We start from the raw sequence: 23131 nt of genomic DNA, 5'->3' as shown, positions 1-23131 counted from the left end.
CTCAGTTACTTTCCATCTAAAGCAGAAAGATGTGCATTTTTTAGCTTAAGAAAACCACACTGCATTACGGAGGTTCTGTCTAAGCATTGCTATCAGGCAGAACACAGAACACACGGGGACACAGTGAACGATATCCTCACACAGTGACGTCACGCTGCTGAGATCTGTGAATGTGAGGAATCTGGCTTGGGCTTGAGTTTTTAGACGCAAAATTCACTCAAAATGAGTTTTTTAAAAAAGGTGGAGGTGGGGCAGGATGTTTTCACATAATTTACATGAAAGAAGTTACACTGGGGGGCGGAATACTTAATAACCAGGCAGATGATCTATCAATATATATACTGTATTAGTCTTTTCTAGTTGTGGAATTGGATTTTTAAAGAAACATTTTATTTTGAAATAATTTTAAACATACAGAAAAGATGCAAATATAGCAACTACTTGTGTTTACTACTTACACACACAATTTTATTTTTTCTGAGCCATTTGAGAGTAAGTGGCAGACACTGTGCCCCTTTTCACCTTAATATTTCAGATGTACATTTCCTAATAAAAATACTCTTACAAAACTATAGTACGGTTATCAAATTCAGGAAATTTAATATTGATTTTAATCTATAGACAATATTTCAATATTGTCATCTATTCTAATCATTTTCTGTATGGCTTTTCACCCCTCCAGTATAGGATCTGGTCCAGGATAACATACTACATTAAATCGTTCTAGATTCTTATTTTTTTTGCACCTCAAATCTTCTTTTATAGATCAAGATGGGGAATACAAAGACAAGTAGCCTTTTACATTACTTACCCCTCGAGGTTTTCACACATGGAACTGTACATGCAAAAGACACTGAATATATAATTACTGATCTCTATTTCTTGAGAAAAACCAGAAGGCGGGAGAACATGGTAATGAACTTGGAAAAATTCGGAAAGAAATCAAGTAGTAGAGCAAATACTCTAAAGATTAGGAGAGAAGAAGTCCACTTATGAATTCCAGTATGAAATGATCTTTGCCATCTTTTGTGAGAGGGTCCTATAGTAATCTAGTGAGTATTACATTCTACCAAATGCTTACTGAGCACTCGCTAAGTGCTCCATGTATCCTTCTAAGGAACATGTATAATTGGAAAAAGGAATAAATCATTAATGGCAGAATTTGGGGTATGAGGAACTCTGAAAGCTTGGGACAGGGATGGGAGAAGGCTGCTTGCACAACGCTCGCAGTGCCAAACTGAAGGTTTTCCCACTGAGAGGCCAAGCTGATCCTGGCTAAACTTGAATAGTATCATGGGAGATTACTAACACACTAGCTTCCTCTACATATGCAGAGGAAAGTGACCAGACCATTATAAGAGAGGACTCAGGTACGGGGAAGTTCACGCATTCCAGAAGAAGCTCCCAGGGGAATGAGGGACCCCGAATCAGGTACTAACACTATATGGCTGCTTCCCCTCCCATTCTGCTATCCATTAATGTAAACTTCCTTGCTCAGCTTGGGACTACTTGTCTCAAAATGGTGTTCTTCTCCCCTTTGGGATGGCTGGCCCAGAGCTCTTTCCTGACATCTAGCCCCAAATGCAGGGAATCCAAGTCTACCAGAGCAGTCACCTTCCCATATGGCCATTTGTTCAGAGGTGTGACTTTGCTTCTATTCTACTTAGCCCTGTCCCTTCTACCCAGCAGTCCATTTTCTGTCTTTAACCTGGAGTTCCCTTTTGCCTCCACAGCACTTGCCCTTACATACAGCTAACCAGGGCCCAGAGCTCTAAACAAGCTCATATTATGAGCTGAGTGGTTAGGAACTCAGAACTACTCATCTAGGCCGCGCCTCTTTCCACTCCCCTCCGGCCTCCTGTCACCACCAAATGAGGAGCCGAGGCACCAAGAGGATCAACTTGAAATGCATGGAGGAACCAAATGATGGATCTGTAATTCCTGGATTATGTAACCACACAGAAAATCCAGACTTGGCCTTATTTAAAAAGGATGACCATGTAACCAAGAAAAGGTAAAGCAGTTTTTCTCTATAATGTCCTAGAGGAGGTGTCAGCAAATTGTGGCTAGCAGATCAAATCTGGGCAGCCACCTGCTTTTGTAAATAAAGCTTTCTTGGAACACAGTCATGTTCACTTGTTTACCTATTGCTTAGGCTGCTTTCCCACTAAAATGGCAGAGTTCAGACAGAGACTGAATGGCTTAAAAGATTCCCTCTCTGGCCCTTCACAGAAAATGCGTCAACTCCTGTCCAAGAGCTCTGAGTCATTGAAGAGAGATAAGAACAAGGTACCTGTTGACCGGCAAGTGTTTTCCTGTGACATGGCGATCATCACAGTTTCCGTGGCTGCATCTCGGATGACTTGCTCCTCACTCTGCAGGAGGGTGAGGGCACACTTCCAGAGAGCAAGCGTATCCTGCAGTCCTAAGAAGGCCAAAAAGAATTCAGATTACCTAGGACGCAATCTACAGGCTGGCACAAATAACTGCTTCAAATCCGGTACTGAACGAGTTATTCCTTTTTTCGTGGGTATTGCAAGGAAGAGAGACCTGAGAGTCAGATAAAACAGGAACAGCGAGGACCCTAAGGGGGCAGGTTTGGAAATGTCCTTTGGAATAGAAAAGGCTTTTGGAGGCAACCGGCCCCAGGCAAGGTCCCCCAAGAAGGTATGGCCTGGCTGACTCAGGCCTAGCTGTCCACAATGACTCATATTTCTCAGGAATGAAACTTTATGCCTCAAGAGTGCTTTGGGGAAACTAGCCAAGTGTTGATCTGAGTGACTGTTCAAGGTTTTAAATTCTGAAAGCAAAGTTTCAATCAAGATTATGCTTTGGGGTGGGGGGGCAAGAACCGAAAAAAAGCAAAGAGCCACGATATAGGCTGGGCCATGTCCTGACTGCCGCTGCCCCCTGGGCAAGGACACTGTCAAGTCCACATGCCTGGTGCTGCTGGGGACCACTGAGAAGAATCAGACAGCGTCTGCCCCTAAGAGACCAAAACGGACATCAAGTGGAGAACACACAGTAAGGAGAAGGCAGGGCTGGGAATGTGTGGCTGTGACTCACTACAGAGAAAAGGTCCCAGGGGGCTGGTGTAATGGAGGCGGGCTGTGTGAGGGAGGGAAGGGGGCGGGGCCTCAGAGGGAGGATGCTGTCCAGGTGGGATGGGTCACCACACGAGACCACCACTCATCATCCCTTGCCTTTTTAGTGGGGAACCAACTCTGCCCTGAGAACTCTCCTTATCCTACCCTCTCCCACATCCGTCCACAGAGAACCCGGCAGCCCTGCCACCAACGCTTCAGTCATTCTGAGAATAGCAATGGCTCCCTCTGGGCTTTGTGCTCTCTGGTCTGTTATAAATCTGGCTTTAAATTTTACCCAGTCTTCCCTTTTCTTTTTTTTTGGAGTTGAATATTACTTCATTCATTTTTTTCTTTTCAATTATCATTTTTATTTTTTAACTGCAGGATAACTGCTTTATAAGAATATTGTGTTTCTGCTGCACAACAACATGAATCAGCTAAAGGACACATGTACCCCCTCCCTCCTGAGCCTCCCCTCCACTGCACTACTCTAGCTTATCACAGAGCACTGAGCCGAAATCCCTGTATTATACAGCAGCTTCCCCCCAGCGATCTGTTTTACACATGGTAGGATACATATGGGGCTTCCCAGATGGTGACAGTGGTAAAGAACCTGCCTGCTGATGCAAGAGGCTTAAGAGATGCTGGTTCAGTCCCTGGGTCTGAACAATCCCCTGGAGGAGGGGACGGCAACCCACTCCAGTATTCTTACTTGGAGAATCCCATAGACAGAGGAGCCTGGCGGGCTACAGTCCATAGGGTCTCAAACAGTTGGGGACAACTGACGCAACTTAGCACACACACAGTGTATATATGTCAGTGATACTCTCAAGACTCTATCCATTCTATTTGTTCTCTAGGGTTGCAAAGTTTCCTTTCTTAATATTTTCTTATACCCTGAAAGCCCTCAATCTTTCCTCTTTAGTCCATTTCCATTTTTCTTTCTCCTTAAACAACTTTGGTCAGTCCTTCACTTGTCCCCATGCACTTTTATGTCTTTTGTTTCTCAGTTCTGTACCTGTTTTTCATGTTATTGCAGGCCATTAGCTACCACTGACTTCCTTCTTCATAATGTAATGCTCTAACCAGCTCCAGCAATTCATGATGAACTAATGGCTTTTGCCCAGGACTCAATTGCACTCAGGAATTCCACATTATTCCATATACAGTTTCCTGATATGAACTTGGGTTAGAACAGCGAATGTCACCCGGAAAATGTGCTGCAAAATGATATTATCCTCCCTGGATAAGTTATCACCGAAGTATATAAACCTTGGCTCTTACTCTTCTGGGTCTAATGATTAAACAAAAATGGTAGCAGCTCCCCTTTTCAGTCCCCTTGTGGGTGTGAAAAAAATGCCTAAAAGTCACTTAGAAGAAAGATTTAAGAAGATACCAAAGACAATTGTTCCTCAGAGAGATCCAGGGACATGAGACACTTGATTGGTCTGAACGCCGATAACACTTAACATTTGAAACTCACCATCTGAAAAAGCAATTCTCTCTTCTATTCTGAAAATCTTTTCTCCACAACTATACTGAAAGCTCCCTGGATGCAGGGACCATGATTTATTCTCCAGGGTTGGGCATGGGGGAGGAGTACAAGAACAGAATTCCAGTAACGGACGGAAGAGAATCCCAGTGTGGTTAATGTGAGTGTAAAGGTTAGGAGGGGGGCAGGGTCAGTACTGAGACATGGCTCTGGGTCCTGAGTTTTCCTTTTATGAAACCCTATACTTAAAACAAAACAAAATGGTTGAATCCCTTCCTTGTTCACCTGAAACTATCACAACATTGTCTCTTAATCAGCTATATACCGATACAAAATAAAAAGTTAAAAAAAAAAAAGAAAAAACAAAATACTACAATCTGAAAAGATATCTTTAAGTGAAAACAAAAACCCCTATGATTCTTCAATTCCTCTGGATTTCCTGAAGCTTGGTTTTGTCAACCACCACTGACATGATGCTGTTTCCTAATTATTATTACTCTTGAATGATAGGGGGTAACAGTGAGGAAAGAGACACGAAGGTGGACAATATAGTTGGAGCTGTACATCCATCTGATTTCAAAATATCTCTACCTTTCTTTCCCAAAGATGCCTTAAACCTTTTTATTTTATTTTTTGGCCACGCTGTGCAGCATGTAGAAACTTCCGTCACCGGGGATAGAACCCGTGCCCCCTGTAGTGGAAGCATGGAGTCTTAACCATTGGACTGCCAGGAATTCCAAAGATGCTTTAAATTTAAAACTACTTTCAGTGAATTGAACTAGCAGTCTTTCCAGTCACCTAAGCCAGAAGCCTGGAAGCCATGCTTGACTGTTCCCTTTATAGTAACCTCAACACCAAGTCCTGCTGAGTCGACTTCCTAAATGCCTTCAAGCCTGGCCTTTTCTCTTCCTCAAGGCTGCTCTTCACTCTGACCCTTTCATTTCTCATCAAGATCACTGCAACAGGCTTCCTGAGAGAGGTGACAGTTAGGCTGTCTTGAAAGACAAAGAGAAGTCAGTCAAGCAGCGGTTTGTTTAGAGAACTGTTCCCCGCTGATGATGCGTGGGGCCTGGGGGCTGGCGAGGCAGGAGAAGCGGCCAGGGCATGGAAGGGGAAGGGCCTTCCAAGCCAGGCTAAAGAGTATTTAGGCTTCATCCTGAAGGCAATGGGCACCCACTCAAAGGCTTCAAGCAGTGGAGCGAAATGCTCAGGTCTGTATTTCAGAAAGACCACAGAGGGCTTTTGGAAGCATAAGGAGAATGGGTTGGGGGACAAGACTACAAGAAAAGAGGCCAGTTAGGAAGCTGTTGGTGAAAAGTAATTAGAGTAGGAACTGAGAGGATGGGAATATCATTCAAAGATACAAAGGAACGGTGCATGCTGTCATCTTTCATCTTTCATCCTCCCTTCTTTTGTAACCTAGAGCATCTATTCACATTTTTTTGGTGCATTTGGTACAATGGATGCCCCATCCCTCCCCAAACCCCGCTCAGTTCACTTACCGAGAATGGGTTGGGGGTTGGTGAGGAAAAATGGTGCAGTGCTGGCAAGAACTTCAGCAGCAGCCAGCCTGGACTCTGTGGGGAGATAATCTCCACAGGAAGAGACAACCAACTGAACCCACTGCTGCAGGTTGGGGGCCACCAAGTCTCTGGTCTGAAAGTACAAAGTGTACATACACTAATTCAGAAAAGGCAACATGAGCAGACACGGAATTAGAGATGAGTACGTAGTGTACACCACACTGGATCTGCAAGTTAGCTCTCAGCACAGGAGAAAGGAAGAAAGGTTTATTAGCTGCTTTTCCATTCCAACTAGGGAGAAAAAAACAACTCCAGGGAAGGAAATGTGATCCTTTGGTAATAGGGAGTCGCTGTAATGAGAGAACAAGTTCCAGGAGTCTTTTCAGATGCAAATCAGATTATCAGAACACTGATGTATTTGATAGCTTTGGTAAAGACAAAACTTTTGGGGGAAGACTGTGGCAGTCAATACCTGTTGTCCCCCAAACAAGGTTCTCTATCTTTAGTAATAGAACCCCAGATTTTTGCCTGGGCATGTGGGTACTCAGCTGAAGACTACATTTCCCAGGTTCCCTTGTGTTGGGGCATAACATGTGTTTAAGTGTGGAACATTCTGAAAGAGATGGGAATCCCAGACCACCTGACCTGCCTCTTGAGAAACCTGTATGCAGGTCAGGAAGCAACAGTTAGAACTGGACATGGAACAACAGACTGGTTCCAAATAGGAAAAGGTGTACGTCAAGGTTGTATTTTGTCACCTCGCTTATTTAACTTATATGCAGAGTACATCATGAGGAACGCTGGGCTGGAAGAAGCACAAGCTGGAATCAAGATTGCTGGGAGAAACATCAATAACCTCAGATATGCAGATGACACTACCCTTATGGCAGAAAGTGAAGAGGAACTCAAAAGCCTCTTGATGAAAGTGAAAGAGGAGAGTGAAAAGGTTGGCTTGAAGCTCAACATTCAGAAAACAAAGATCATGGCATCTGGTCCCATCACTTCATGGGAAATAGATGGAAAAACAGTGGAAACAGTGTCAGACTTTGTTTTTTTGGGCTCCAAAATCACTGCAGATGCTGATTGCAGCCATGAAATTAAAAGACGCTTGCTCCTTGGAAGGAAAGTTATGACCAACCTTGATAGTATATTAAAAAGCAGAGACATTACTTTGCCAACCAAGGTCCGTCTAGTCAAGGCAATGGTTTTTCCCGTGGTCATGTATGGATGTGAGAGTTGGACTGTGAAGAAAGCTGATTGCCAAAGAATCGATGCTTTTGAACTGTGGTGTTGGAGAAGACTCTTGAGAGTCCCTTATACTGCAAGCAGATCCAACCAGTCCATTCTAAAGGAGATCAATCCTGGGTGTTCATTGGAGGGACTGATGCTAAAGCTGAAGCTGCAATACTTTGGCCACCTCATGCGACGAGTTGACTCACTGGAAAAGACTCTGATGCTGGGAAAGGTTGGGGGCGGGAGGAGAAGGGGACAACGGAGAATGAGATGGCTGGATGGCATCACCGACTCTGTGGACATGAGTTTGAGTGAACTCCGGGAGTTGGTGATGGACAGGGAGGCCTGGCGTGCTGTGGTTCATGGGGTCGCGGAGAGTCGGACACGACTGAGCGACTAAACTGAACTGAACTGAACTGAAGTTCTGACTAATAGGATGCCATTAAAAGTGGTATCTGTGAAATTTTAGGTCATATGTAAGGAAACAGGTGTGAACCTCACATCCTGGGTTTCTCCTTCCTGCTAGTTGAATGAAGACAAGGTGATGGGAGCTGCCGCAACTATCTGGGACCTTAGAATGGAAGCTATGCTAAGGACAGCAGAACAACAAGGTAGAAGGGTCTGGGGGGTCAATATTGTCCAGTCACTCTCTGTTTTGGATTGCTTCTTTCTGGTTTAAGCCACTGTATTTCTGTTTCTGTTACATTTTTTTCCCTCTGTTACATTTAAAGCAGCATCCTAACCAACATTATTGTTTAAACAAAACCCTATTGTTGTTTCTTTATAGTAACAGCTATATCGAGACATACATACCATATAATTCACCCTTTTAAATACACAGTTCAATGATTTTTAGTACATTCACAGATACGTGTGTACCACCACCACCAGAGTCAATTTTAGAACATTTTAATCAGCAAAAAGAGAAGCCCTGTATCCTTTAGTTATCACCCCCATCCTGTCAGCTCCCCCTCCCCCCAGCCCTAAACCATAAGTCTATTTTCTGTCTTTATGGATTTGTCTGTTCTGGACATTTCGTATAAATTGAATCATACAGACGGTCAACAGGCACATGAAAAGATGTTCAATACACTATTAGAGAAATGCAAATCGAAACTACAATGAGGTATCACCTCACACTAATTAGAATGGCTATCATTAAAAAGTCTACAAATATTAAATGCTGAAGGGGGTGTGGAGAAAAGGGAACCCTCCTATGCTGTTGGTGGGAATGTAAATTGGTAAGGCCACTATGCAGAACAATACGGAGGTTCCTTAAAAAACTAAAAATAGAGCTGCCATTGATCCTACAATTCCACTCCTAGACATATATCAGAAGAAAACTCTAATTCAAAAAAATGCATGCACCCCAATGTGCATAGCAGCACTATTTACATTAGCCAGGACATGGAAGCAACCTAAGTACCCATCAACTTTATCCATGATAAAGAAGATGTGGTGTATATACACAATGGAATATTACTCAGCCAAGAAAAAGAACAAAATAATGCCATCTGTAGCACCATGGATGGACTCAGAGATTATTATATTAATGAAGTAAGTCAGACAGAGAAAGACAAATATCATATGATATCACTTATATGTGAAATCTTAAAAAATAACATGAATGGATTGTAGAGTTACCCTCATGGACTGTAATCAAATGTGCCCAGAACAAAAGAAGAGCGATGCTAAACATGGTGCTCACAGAATTCTTCTCAAGTTATAACCAAAGTGAAAAATCAACATGAACAATGTTCTTGTAGAAGCTACACACCTGTGCCACAGATTCTGCCTGTGGGATGATGTACTCTTACTGACACCTTCCAGGGAAATCAGAGAACAGAAATCTAGACCCTAGAACAGGGGAATCAACCTTACCTCATCACACATCTGCATGTGGTGGGCAATCACTTTGGAGGTGAGTCTCAAAGCTTCACTTTGAATTTCAGACCTAGAAAGGTGAGCCAGAAGACATACCAAACAAAAAAATCACCCTGAAATTAATATAGTACTGTAAGGAAATTACACTTCAATTATGAAAATAAGTAAAATCAATCATTATATATTTATATATATATGGTTTTTGCAGACAGTCTGTACTCCACGTGGCTGTGAAGACTGGCAATCTCTACCTCGTGGCTACACAAATGCTTCTGGAAGCAATTACCTTTTGGTAATTAATGGGAAACTCTGACATCATTCTATTGCTCAGGCTGAGAACATAGCCTGAGACTTAGAAAGAAATACAAGACCCAAGTCCTTAGGCCAGGGCTGTGCTCAAGTTCATTACATACATAACTGACAGGACCACGTGTTATACTGAGTTTGCACAGGGAGCACTGGGGGCAAACCTTTCATGGGAAGCAATATCCATCGTCCAGATCAGGAACTCCTTTGGGCTGAGATGGACACAGTGCTCTGTCTGAGGGAGCCACTCACTGGGGTCCAGGCAATGGAGAATTTTCAGTATCTATGTGAGCCAGACCCATGGAAAACAAACAAACATACAAACACCTCAGAAAAAAGTCTTCAGAATCTAAATAAAATAATCACTTGCATGGATAAGGAAGTCTAGCTTTGAAAAAGCTCCCACTGTCTTCTTTTCTTCCCCCTTAAAGCTTTGAGAGAACAAGACAGTTGGGACCAGTGGCATACTGAGATCAGAGGCTAGATGCCATATTCCTAGATCAGTGCCCTTTCCTTTAAAAAAATTTTTTTTCTTTTACTTCTGACCATACCAGCAGGCATATGCAATCTTAGCTCCAGGCCAGGGATCGAACTCACGCCTCCTGCATGGAAGTGTGGAGTCTTGACCACTGGACCACCAGGGAAGTCCCAGTGCCCTTTCCTTTTGATTGTGCTTTCCATGTAACCATCTGCCCCTAAAGAGCCATGTCAGCGGAGACTTACCCTTTAGCACATTCTACAGCCAATTTTCAATGTTCTGTCTCCTTGGGCACTGAGTGGCTTACTCTCTCAATCTCTGCCTTTGGTTGATCTCTGTTGGCAATACCATTATCATCAAACACTTTTCTTAGTGCCCTTTTAGGCATGAAGCCATGCCAAGCATTGTGCAAAGAGAGTCCTTGTCATTTGGATGCTGAATCTCCTTCCTATCCTGGAGACACCAGACCGAGTCCTGCCTCATAACCGTACGACTCGAGTGGGGCTCGCCAGAGAGTGTGGGGAGAGGAAAGTGTACCCGTACATGAGACTTTACCTTGCAGAGGCATTCTGGGTGATTTTCCTTCAGCACCAATGTCAAGAATGTCCCTCCCATATTCCACAGTAAGGGCGGCAGTCCCTTGTCTCCCAGAGCAGAGGCTGCTGTTGAGAACCTTTCCAGCAGGGCTTCCAGCGTGAGCAGGCGCACTTCAGGGAAGGAAGACTCTAACAGCTGAGAGAAGGAGATGGGAACATCCTTGTTCTGCTCTCCAGCCTGGGCCGCTACTGCCCACACTGCAGCGATGGCCAGTTTGGTGAGGCTCTGGAGATACTGGGGCAGGCCTGGCACCGTGTAGGTATAGGGGAACCCTGTTATCAGCTCTGATCCCGAGATGATCTTTCTGACTTCCTCCCAGAAGCCAAGATGCTCCAGAACTAAAAAAACAGAAAGGCAAAGAGATGATCACTTTATTCAGGGGTCCACAAAGGACATGGGGAAAACATGCAAGGCTCTGGATATGCCCTGGGCAGAACTACCAGACCTCCTTTCTGAGTAGATTTCATATAAACCCCCATGTAAGAAGTGATAAGGCCACTAAGATTCAGAATTCTGGCCCTGAAGTACTTTCTATTCAGGTAAAATAGTTCCCTCCGTGCCACCCCAGGGTCACAGAAGGCATTCGTATCAGAAAATGTGTTCCTGGTACCTTTCCCTAACATCCAATACAGACAAACTCAGTGACCTCTTGTATCACCAAGCCTCAAAGCTGAGCAGGATAAAGAACATCTAGTCCAAGCCCTGCAGGGCTAGGTCTCCTCTACAGCACCTGTTCTCAGAGGCTCTTGGTGGCACCTAACAGGGACTTGGAGCTCACGAGACAGACTGTCTCACTGTTTAGTAGACCTAATTGTCACAAAGTTCGTTTTGGAGTTTCCACTGAGTGGCTCAATTCTGCATTATCAGGTCCCCAGTGAGCCCTTTAGGCATTTGAATAGTTATTGTATCCCGTCTGTGTTCTCCATATGAAACAGTCCTACTGCCTTCAACCAGTTCCCAGATGATGGGGTCCACCCTCTCTCACTATTCTGAGCCCCCTTCCTTTGGACATGCCTCAGCCCCCTTCAGGCAGGGCCCCAGAGAAGGGAATGCGGCTCCCTCGTGGTCTGAGCAGTAGGACTGCTACTTTCCCTACTCTGATGGGAGGCTGCAGGAATTGGGTGACACCAGTGACTCATGCGGAGTGTGCAGTCAACTGAAACTGCAGGCCTTTCTTTTTCATATGGTCTGCTGACGGTGGTGAGTCACCCATCTCCCACCTTGTACTCAGGACTCATATCAAGACTTCTTTTCTTTGTTTATGTGCTTTAAACCCAAATAGATACCTGTTAAATTTTATCTCCCTGTTAAATTTCGTAATCTGCCTTTTAGATTGCCGAGATCTTTTTGTAGCCTCAGTTCTGATCACAAACACTTACTATCTGCTTACTATGTGCTGGGTGCTAAGTAAAATAAGAACACTGCCTTTAGGGAATTTAGTTTAGTATTTTAGCTGGAGAAAGAGAAATGAATGACTAGGTGATTCCAATATAGTAGTGGAAGTCTAAAAGAGGAAGAGAGAGGAAAATGCATTGGAACCGCCAAAGGTTCAAAGGCATAACATGGAATGGACCATGTGGGGAACGATAGGCAGTTTGATCGCAGCACAGAATTCAAGGTGGGGAACACAGTGACTAGAGAAGCAACGTGGCCAGGATGTAGAGAACCCCCTAGGCCACGCGAAGGAACCTACACATTCTTCTGCAGCCAAGGGGATGCCGTTGAGGGGTTACTGTAAGCAACAAGATCAAGTGCACATGTGCGCTGAACTCTTTTTATTGCTGCGAGGGCAATATTAGAAGCAAAGAGACCAGCTGGATAACTGCAGCAGTGGAGGACAGAGCGGAAAAAGGAAGGGAGAGAAAGGGGGAGGATGTGCTTTACCTGCGGCCAAAGAGCTTCAAGACTGATGGGAGGATAAAAACAACCGTGAAAATGGCAAAATGCTTAGTGCCCTAAAATCACTAGGGAAGAGCTGCTAACTGTCGAGTATTAAAGTGCCAGGCACTGTAAAACATCACATACCCATTTTTCAATGCTATGAATAATAATTACATTTAGAACTGGTGGCTCAGATGGTAAAGAATCTGCCTGGAATGTGGGAGACCCAGGTTCAATTGTGGGTCGGGAAGATCCCCTGGAGAAGGAAATGGCAACCTGCTAGAGTATTCTTTCCTGGAGAATTCCATGGACAGAGGAGCCAGATGGGCTATAGTCTGTGAGGTCACAAAAAGCTGGACACAACTGAATCTCTGTCTTCGTAGAGTTGACACTCGTTGAGTATTAGTCTAAGCACTTTAATAAGTACTAATTCATTTAATGAAATAGGCACTATTATGACTCCTCGGTATTTTACAGATGAGGAAACAGAGGTTAAGTTACTTGCCCACGGTCACACAAGAAACAGTAGGTAAAGGAAATACAAAAGCCATAAGAACGACCAAAAGGAATGCAATGTACACTTACTTTCTATTAGAAGAAGTTAAAAAAAAAAAAAAAGGCAGTGGGGGAGCCTTTAGGAGGGAACACAATTTAAGATGGGCACTGAGGCTGCTCAGAGGTGCCTGTCTGGAAGAGGAAAGGGCAGTTGCTGGGGTGGGAGAGCCGGGAGACAGTAGATAAAGAGAGGCAGGCAGATGCTTCACTGAATTAACCTGTCAACAGAGGAGCAGCGGGGGAGGAGCAGCGTCAGAGTCACAAGCTAGGAAACTATCAGATGACATTCATGTAGGTGCTTTCTAACCGCTGGTTCGAAATACTCTTTGTTCTGCAGAAAGACACAATGAGGGGTCCTAAAGCAGAGTTTCTCAAACTTGAGTGAGAATCAGAACCACCTGGAGGGCCTGTTAAACCACAGAGCACTGCTTGGGCCTCACCCCCAAAGTTTCTGATCCAGGATGGTTGGGGCGGGTACCAGGAATCTGCATTTCCAACAAGTCCCCAGGTGATGCTGCTGCCGCTGCCAGGTACTTCGAAAACCACTGCCTTCAAGTGATGGCTCTTAACCAGAAGTTATTAAAACCACACATGCCCCGATCCCATCTTTGTAGACTCTGATTCGGATGGCCCCGATCCCATCTTTGTAGATTTCAATTCGGTTGGTTTGGAATTAGCCAACAGGTAATTCTGCTCTGTCCCCCAGCAGAGAAACACACTCCTAAGCTATGGCTTTCATAGGGGTTCACAGGGTTTGGCGGGGGGGTAGATATGGGCTGCAGTTCCAAAGAGCACAGCTGATTCCAGCCCAGTACTTCACCATAGTGAAGAACTAGAAAATTCACCGCCCGCATTTTCTGTTATCAATAAAAACATCAAAGGAGGGGAAATCCCCAAGAATTCAAAAGAATGAATAAGCTCTAGAAAGGTCCCTCACAGGCAGTCTTTCAACACTGGCTCATTAGATACATGTTCTGTTCCAGGTCCTAGTCCACCAGACTCCTCTGTCCATGGAATTCTCCAGGCAAGAATACTGGAGCAGGTTGCTATTTCCTCCTCCAGGGGATCTTCCCGACCCAGGTTTGGAATGTGTATCTCTTGCGTTTCCTCCGTTGGCAGGTGGATTCTTTACCACGTTCCTGCTGCACCTGGGAAGCCTCTAGGGTGCAGCAGGAAATTAGAAAGACCAGGCTCGGCTCTCCTGCTGCTGCTAAGTCGCTTCAGTCGTGTCCGACTCTGTGCGACCCCATAGATGGCAGTCGACCAGGCTCCACCGTCCCTGGGATTCTCCAGGCAAGAACACTGGAGTGGGTTGCCATTGCCTTCTCCGCGGCTCTCCTGGAGCTCCCCTTTAAATGGGAACACCCTCTCCGCCTGTGTCAGAATGAGGGGGACTCTGGGTGGAACAGGAGGTTGAGATTAGAAATACAAGCAGCAGTGTTGCTTTTCTCTCTAGAGCTGTGGTTTCTCAGCCTGGGAAGTACATTAAATTTATCTGGAGAGCTTTAGAAAAACACTGATGTCAGGGGACACTTGACTGCATCTCTAGGGCGAGCCTGGTTTCAAGGTGACCCAAGTGATGCCACTGTGCAGCCGGGGTCACAATTACTGTTTCATGGACATAAAAAAAACTCAAGTTAGTACTTTGATGGTGCTCAGTTCTTCAGTCTGAGGTCTGACAGCCCTGTTTCTAGAAGACAAATTTTCTACTTGCAATTTCAATTTTGCTGGCTTTGGGATGCATCCTTTCTATCTTTCTTGGAAAGCCAAGTGTTCAAATGGAAGAATTAAGTGCCTCCCCTTTAATGGCCCCATCTGACTTTTCATTAATTAGATGATTTTTGTAAACTCTTGTTAATTGGAGCTTTTCCCAGCCCTACTCATTTGGAATAGCTGGATTTTCCCAACAGTATAGTCATTTTAGTCACCCAACTATGTGTGACTGATTCTAAACATCCAACATGATTTCAGTTTTGAAAAGAACTTCTTTTTTTTCTTCTTTAGACCAAGTATATTTCTAACCTTCACAGGAATGGCTGAATGGCTGGATTCACTTCGAAAGAAAATCCTTCCTGCTGTGCTATGTCCTGGTTCAATGGAGAAATAATTCCCAAATTTGGAATTCAAGAACCAATCAAAAATCAAAACAATGTGACAAGCTGGTATAAGTTACCAACATTTTATTTGGTAAAGAAAGGATGTTAAAAAATCTACTAGCTGTCATTATTCCATGAAAAAAAGAAGGCTATCTGAACAACAAAATAGTTATAGACTTCCAGGGTCATCATAAAGGATACGTCTTGAGAAAAATGCGGTTTTAAGAAATATTTGCTTAGTTGTCATTCTGCTGTAGTTTTATTGTGAAAATATCACCAGGGAGCAGCATTAGGGAACTGCAGCCTTGGAGAAAGTGATGGAAGTTTCCTGAGGTTGCTCTATCTGGAGAGCAAGCCCAACCTGAACAGAGGTTTCCTAGAGAGGAATGGGGGGCCTCTACCGATCCCTCAGGATGGCAAGCAGAGTGTCCATGAGAAGGAGCACAGTGCTCCATTTACACAATTCCCTCTGGGAGTCTCAGATGTGCTATTTTAGCAGTTATGGTTTTTTGGGAAATTGTGGATTTCAGTGTTATGTCTGAAACTTGATTGCTAAATTAACTGGATTTCAAAGCTGCCATTCCCTAACCAACCAAGGTAGGGCGCTGACATCAATCCAGGCTGTGAATACAGGATTTAAAAGCAGCACTGCCTAGAGCGGAACTAGAACCAGAGATCAAATTGCCAGCATCCACTGGATCACAGAAAAAGCAAGGGAATTCAAAATACCATTTACTTCTGCTTCATTGACTATACTAAAGCCTTTGACTGTGTGGATCACAACAAACTGCAGAAGATTTTTCAAGAGGTGAGAATACCAGACCGCCTTACCTGTCTCCTGAAAAACCTGTGTACAGGACAAGAAGCAACAGTTAGAACCAGACATGGAACAACCGATAGGTTCAAAATTGGGAAAGAAGTATGTCAAGGCCGAATATCATCACCCTGCTTATTGAACTTGTATGCAGAGTGAGTGAAGTGAAGTCAAAGTTTCTCAGTCATGTTCGATTCTTTGTGATCCCATGGACTATACAGTCCATGGAATTCTCCAGGCCAGAATACTGGAGTGGGTAGCCTTTTCCTTCCCTAGGAGATCTTCCCAACCCAGGGATCAAACCCAGGTCTCCCCCATTGCAGGCGAATTCTTTACCAGCTGAGCCACAAGGGAAGCCCAAGAATACTGGAGTGGGTAGCCTATCCCTTCTTCAGTGGATCTTCCCAACCCAGAAATCGAACCTGGATTGCATGGCAGGCAGATTCTTTATCAACTGAGCTATCAGGGACATCACATGAAACGCTAGGCTGGATGTCTCACAAGCTGGAATCAAGACTGCCACGAGAAATATCAACAACCTCAGATATGTAGATAATACCACTTCAATGACATAAAGTGAAGAGGAACTAAAAGAGCCTCTTGATGAAGGTGAAAGAGGAGTGTGAAAAAGCTGCCTTAAAGCTTCACATTCAAAAAACAAAGATCATGGCATCCAGTCCCATCACTTCATGGCAAATAGATGGGGAAACAATGGAAACAGTGACAGATCTTATTTTCTTGGGCTCCAAAATCACTGCAGCCATGATTTTAAAAGACTCCTTGGAAGAAAAGCTGTAAATCTAGACAGTGTATTAAAAAGCAGAGACATCACTTTGCTGACAAAGGTCTATCTAGTCAAAGCTATGGTTTTTCAAATAGTCATGTATGGATGTGAGAGTTGGACCATAAAGAAGGCTGAATGCTGTAGAATTGCTGCTTTCTAATTGTGGTGCTGGAGAAGACTCTTGAGATTTCCTTGGACAGAAAGGAGATCAAACTAGTCAATCCTCAAGGAAATCAACTCTGAATATTCACTGGAAGGACTGGTGCTGAAGCTCCAATACTTTGGCCACCTGATGCAAAGAGCTGACTCACTGAAAAAGACCCTGATGCTGGGAATGATTGAGGGCAAGAGGAGATGGGGATGACAGAGGATGAGATGGTTGGACGGCATCACTGACTCAATGGACATGAGTTTGAGCAAGCTCCGGGAGATGGTGTAGGTCAGGGAAGCCTGGCATGCTGCAGTTCATGCAGCACAAAGAATGGCACACAACTTAGTGACTGAACAACAACATCTACAGCAAGGTCAGCACCCTATTCCCCAAATCCTGTTTTGTTATTTAGGGAAGTCTATCTCCTCCCTAGAGGAGTAGCACAGCCCAAAAGGGCAGGCCTGCTGGTCATTTATTTCTGATTTTCTGAGCTACTGGTACAGGTTTGTTAAAAAAAAAAAAAAAATCAACATAATCTGAAAAGATTCATGCTAATCTAAACAGCTTTAATAAGAACATTCAGAAAAACAATGTGGGTGATATCATTACCACATAATTATGGACACAGTGGAGTTTCACCTAAGAGCATTTAATTTACATAAATTTAACTCTGAAGTACTCAGCAAACAGAGAGAAAGAGAGAGATTGAAAAATAACAATTAAAAGACAGGGCAGTTTCATCTGACATTCCAGTCACTGAGCACATCCCCAGAAGCGTGGTTGCGCTGTTACGTCAGACCAGTGAGTCTCAAACTGCGGGGCACTCACCTCCAGAGCTCCTGATTAGTAGGTCTGGGACAGCCCATCCCCCCATCCCCCAATCACAATCTAACAAATTCTGGGCGATGTTGCTGCTACTGCTGATGATGCAGGGACCACACTTTAAGAACCGCTACCTCAGACCATCTGAGATCATCCGTGCTTCTCACAGCATAAACATCTTGCTGTGCCGAACATGTATAATTCCAGTGTTTAATGGTATTTGTTTTTGTACACCATGGCCGCTAATCATATGCCAACCCCTTCATCTAGTGCTTAACCTAAGAGTTCCTGAATATTATACAGTTCCTGGCCTTCATCGTTACTGTCCCAAACTAAGATAGCATCACTGCTTTGTGCTGAGTTGGCCAAAATCAAAAGGGCCAGAGGGAGTAAGGGTAAGGGTCCAAAGTGACAAGAGTTTTTTTGGCCCCAGCTGAGATGGTTATAGGAGATGCTAAAGCCCCAGTAATCACAGCAAAGTTCTACTAATAAGCAGCAGTCAGAATCCATAAAGGGGGAAGTAAGTCACTTATTGGGGATACCACATAAATGACAATGATATTGATTGTGCCATTATGCTGGTCACTTGCCACTGAGCCGCAGACGAAGGTTCTTCATTCTGCCTGACCTTTCACATGCTGTTCCCTCTACCTTGAATGAATGAATGAACAGATGAATGACTTTTTCTTTCATATACTGTAACCCTTGTACCGCAAGGAGATCCAACCAGTCCATTCTAAGGGAGATCAATCCTGGGTGTTCATTGGAGGGACTGATGCTAAAGCTGAAACTGCAATACTTTGGCCACCTCATGCGACGAGTTGACTCATTGGAAAAGACTCTGATGCTGGGAAAGGTTGGGGGCGGGAGGAGAAGGGGACGACGGAGAATGAGATGGCTGGATGGCATCACCGACTCTGTGGACATGAGTTTGAGTGTACTCCGGGAGTTGGTGATGGACAGGGAGGCCTGGCGTGCTGTGATTCATGGGGTCGCGGAGAGTCGGACACGACTGAGCGACTGAACTGAACTGAACTGAACAGTTTTGAATGCTCTGATACCATTTGGTCAAAAAAAGTTTGTAGAAATTTCCCCTATTCCCCCTGCCCCCAGAATCTCCACCCTCCTTAAAGAAGTAAAGAGTGAGGAAATTTTACTTATTTTACTAATTTTACTTAAGCAGATTTTACTTATAAGGCATCGTGAGATGAGCAGCTTTTTCTGTTTCAAAGAACTGTAGCTCTGGTCTGAGAGATCTGTAATCAGATCCAACAAAAGTTCTTATCTGGAACAGTTGATAAATGGGTTCTAAAAATAATCGCAGATGATAACTTGTACACTCTGTGAATGCTAATGTCCTGTTACGAAACTTCTCAGTTAAAAAAAAACAACAACTATATTTGGAGAGAGAAGGAAACCATAGGAACTACAACAACAACAGTTAAAACAAAAAATCAACTGATTTAATAAACCTTGGCTGCTTCTTATCAAAGGGAAATTCCATTCTTCTATTTAATCCTTTGCCGCTCCCAGTAAACAGCAATTCTGACCTGAGGGACCCTTCTAGTTACAAACATGGAGAATGACCTGGTGGAAGGGTTTGGGGACTAACTTTGTCTAGAGAAACAGGACTATTGTTTCTTTCTTGCCTACTTTTGTTTCCAGGTCTCTGAACCACTCATGCCTGACGTGCATTAAGTGTGGCCCCCACACAAAGTATTTCCTTACTTTATACTTCCTCACTCCTTACTTCTTTGAGAAGGATTGAATGGCATCACTGACTCGATGGACATGAGTATGAGCAAGCTCCGGGAGTGGGTGAAGGACAGGGAAGCTTGGTGTGCTGCAGTTCATGGGGTCAGACACAACTGAGTGGCTGAACCGACTGACGGACACACACCTCTTTGAAAGCATTCCCCACTTCCCTTGCCCCATCATATTCCAGAAGCATATTTCGAGAATTCCTTATCTGCTGTTGAGGAAGGAGGATGTGCTTCTGAGAATACTATTTGAAGACTCTCAGTCAACCCACAAAATAAGAAGAGTCCCTGTGGTTTGGGAGACAGGGAGTCAGAAGAGCTCTGAAGGAATTTGGGTCAGCTAAAAATGAGCTCATCAGGCACTGGGTGGGACCAGCAGTTTTTACTTCTTGTCTCCACCCACCATCCCATCCCTGGCTCTGCCCAACACTGGGAGGAAGTCAGGAAATACTTGCGGATAAACACATGACAACCCAAAGACACAAACATAAAATTACCTCTAAGCCTACACTGCTTTGGGTTCTTTGTCAGCGAATTGCTCCTAAGGACAAGATTGGGAAATCAGAAGCTTCCTTATCACACCTTCAGTTGAATTCAGTCACTCCATCATGTCTGACTCTTTGCGACGCCATGGACTGCAGCACCCCCATTTAATTTAACCTTTGCCCCCACAAAGGACCTCAGGGTTCTCTTCCACCCTGAGGCAATAAGGTACAGTGCCAAACCAACTTAAGAGGCTTGGGAGCTGTCTGAGAAGATTCCCTTAAATAACTGGGGCTTATCTCTGTTGCCTCACCTGTAATGAAAGACTAGGGCCATGAGTCAGCCCCTCGCCAGCACTGCAGTTTACCGTTCTGGGAGAAACAGACTCTTAAGACTGAAGAGGTTCCTGGCACCAATGGGTTACGTCAGCTCCTCTGGGAACGATGCTGCAAGGGACAGTCGACAGCTGCCAAATCCAACAGTCTGGTTGGACTGGGAATTCGATTTTAGGTGAAGTGTGGCAATTAAATAAGGTAAAGGGCGCAATTATGTAAATTCTGCCGGATGGGCAATAGAGGTGAGTCTGGGAGTAAGCATACTTGGCCATGGGACCAGCAGCAGCTCTATCTTCTATTATGGATGAGATGACCATTCATTTCTTTGTGCCTGCCATCAATTTTACTTCCTCACAGCTCTTTTTCTTCCAGTGTTGGACTTTTTCTTTTTATGGAGTTCTAACAATTTTTTTCATGTGACCTTCACTTCAATCCTCTGAGGGTTTTATCCCTACTTTACAACTGAGGAACTAAGAGGTTTCAAAACAAAGTGATGAAAGTGATTTCTGCTTTAGCCCGTGAAAGTGAAACAGCTACAGAAACTGCCCTTTGCCGTAAACAACTAGAAAAGTAGTCAAATGTATGTATGAAATTATTGTTTTCAAGCATCAGACACGAGTAGTATATTTCCCTGAGAGAAGGAAACAAACAAGGGTAAGACTTACAGTTGCCCTGGACTACGACCTAGACACAACCCCAGCACAGAGAGGGGAACCCAGAGCCCAGAGATCCTGCTGAGCCAAAACAGCTGGATATTCATATGAAAAAATAAAAAAGAGAACTTCGACCTTCAGTTCAGTTCAGTTCAGTTCAGTCGCTCAGTCGTGTCCGACTCTCCGCGACCCCATGAATCACAGCACGCCAGGCCTCCCTGTCCATCACCAACTCCCGGAGTTCACTCAAACTCATGTCCACAGAGTTGGTGATGCCATCCAGCCATCTCATTCTCCGTCGTCCCCTTCTCCTCCCGCCCCCAACCTTTCCCAGCATCAGAGTCTTTTCCAGTGAGTCAACTCGTCGCATGAGGTGGCCAAAGTATTGCAGTTTCAGCTTTACCATCAGTCCCTCCAATGAACATCCAGGATTGATCTCCTTTAGAATGGACTGGTTGGATCTCCTTGCAGTATAAGGGACTCTCAAGAGTCTTCTCCAACACCACAGTTCAAAAGCATCAATTCTTCGGCGATCAGCCTTCTTCACAGTCCAACTCTCACATCCATACATGACCACGGGAAAAACCATTGCCTTGACTAGACGGACCTTGGTTGGCAAAGTAATGTCTCTGCTTTTTAATATACTATCAAGGTTGATCATAACTTTCCTTCCAAGGAGCAAGCGTCTTTTAATTTCATGGCTGCAATCAGCATCTGCAGTGATTTTGGAGCCCAAAAAAACAAAGTCTGACACTGTTTCCACTGTTTTTCCATCTATTTCCCATGAAGTGATGGGACCAGATGCCATGATCTTTGTTTTCTGAATGTTGAGCTTCAAGCCAACCTTTTCACTCTCCTCTTTCACTTTCATCAAGAGGCTTTTGAGTTCCTCTTCACTTTCTGCCATAAGGGTAGTGTCATCTGCATATCTGAGGTTATTGATGTTTCTCCTAGCAATCTTGATTCCAGCTTGTGCTTCTTCCAGCCCAGCGTTCCTCATGATGTACTCTGCATATAAGTTAAATAAGCAAGGTGACAAAATACAACCTTGACGTACACCTTTTCCTATTTGGAACCAGTCTGTTGTTCCATGTCCAGTTCTAACTGTTGCTTCCTGACCTGCATACAGATTTCTCAAGAGGCAGGTCAGGTGGTCTGGGATTCCCATCTCTTTCAGGATGTTCCACAGTTTATTGTGATCCACACAGTCAAAACAGCTGGATATTCATATGAAAAAATAAAAAAGAGAACTTCGACCTTAGCTCATGACATAAACGAAAATTAGCTCAAAGTGGATCATGGATCTAAATGTAAAACCTTAAATATCAAACTTGACCCTGGAGAGGCAAAGACTTTTTGATTAGGGCATAAGAAGCATAAAACACAGAGAAAACATGGAGAAATCTGGCTTAATTTAATCAAAATTAAAAAGAGTTGTTTCTCAAAAGACATTGGTAAGTAAAAAGACAAGCAACAGATAGAAGATCTGTAACAAATATTTATCTGTATAAAGTAACCAACTCAATAATAATAAAAACACAAGTAAAAAAAGGCACGTTTGAGACGTTTGAACAGAGACTTTACCCAAACAGATAAATGCATGGCAAGAACAGTACATGAAAAGATGCTCAGTATAACTGGTCATTGTTGTTGTTTAGCCACTAAGTCGTGTCCTACTCTTTGTGACCCTGACCACTCTGTGTAAGCCTGCCAGGCTCCTCTGTCCATGGGATTTCCCAGGCAAGAAAACTGGAGGGGGCTGCCATTTCCTTTTCCAGGAGATCATCCTGACACAAGGATCAAACCCATGTCTCCTGCACTGGCAGATGGGTTCTTCACTGAGCCATCAGGGAAGCCCAACTGGTCATTAGGGAAATGCAAATTAAAATCATAATGAGATACCATTCTACATCTACCTGATGGCTAAAATTAACAAGAGGGACAATACCAAGTCTAGACGAGAATCCAGAACAACTGGACCTCTCTCATATATTGCTGGTGGGAATGCAAAGTGATAAACAGTTTGGCAGTTTCTTATTACTTAAACAATCCTTATTACATAATATAGTAATCCCTTTCCCAGGTTTTACTTAAGACGGATAAAAACATACGGCCACACAAATACTTCTATGCTCAGAGTTGCTTTTTACTCCGGCTGTGCTGGGTCTTCGCTGCCGTGTGTTAGTTTTCTCTGGTTG

The 23131-nt window shown here is 44.0% G+C and overlaps 1 protein-coding gene across 2 annotated transcripts in view; it reads right to left on the bottom strand.

Annotated features, from left to right (window-relative positions):
* The window catches only part of THADA (THADA armadillo repeat containing), a 352983-nt gene that overhangs the window by 47026 nt on the left and 282826 nt on the right, over nucleotides 1-23131 (bottom strand). For both annotated transcript variants that reach the window (XM_088841512.1, XM_055399202.2), the window contains exons 33-37: nucleotides 10558-10937; nucleotides 9689-9807; nucleotides 9216-9288; nucleotides 6081-6234; nucleotides 2294-2425 (exon numbers count right to left, since the gene is read on the bottom strand). In XM_088841512.1, the coding sequence (XP_088697638.1) occupies nucleotides 2294-2425; nucleotides 6081-6234; nucleotides 9216-9288; nucleotides 9689-9807; nucleotides 10558-10937 (858 nt within the window). The remainder of the gene's footprint in view (nucleotides 1-2293; nucleotides 2426-6080; nucleotides 6235-9215; nucleotides 9289-9688; nucleotides 9808-10557; nucleotides 10938-23131) is intronic.

Source organism: Moschus berezovskii, chromosome 11 (genome assembly GCF_049115385.1).
Source record: "Moschus berezovskii isolate FMDL1 chromosome 11, NW_MosBer_1.0, whole genome shotgun sequence".
NCBI lineage: Eukaryota > Metazoa > Chordata > Mammalia > Artiodactyla > Moschidae > Moschus > Moschus berezovskii.
Note: the sequence above shows the minus strand (reverse complement) of the source record. Positions and strands in the feature narration are given on the sequence as shown.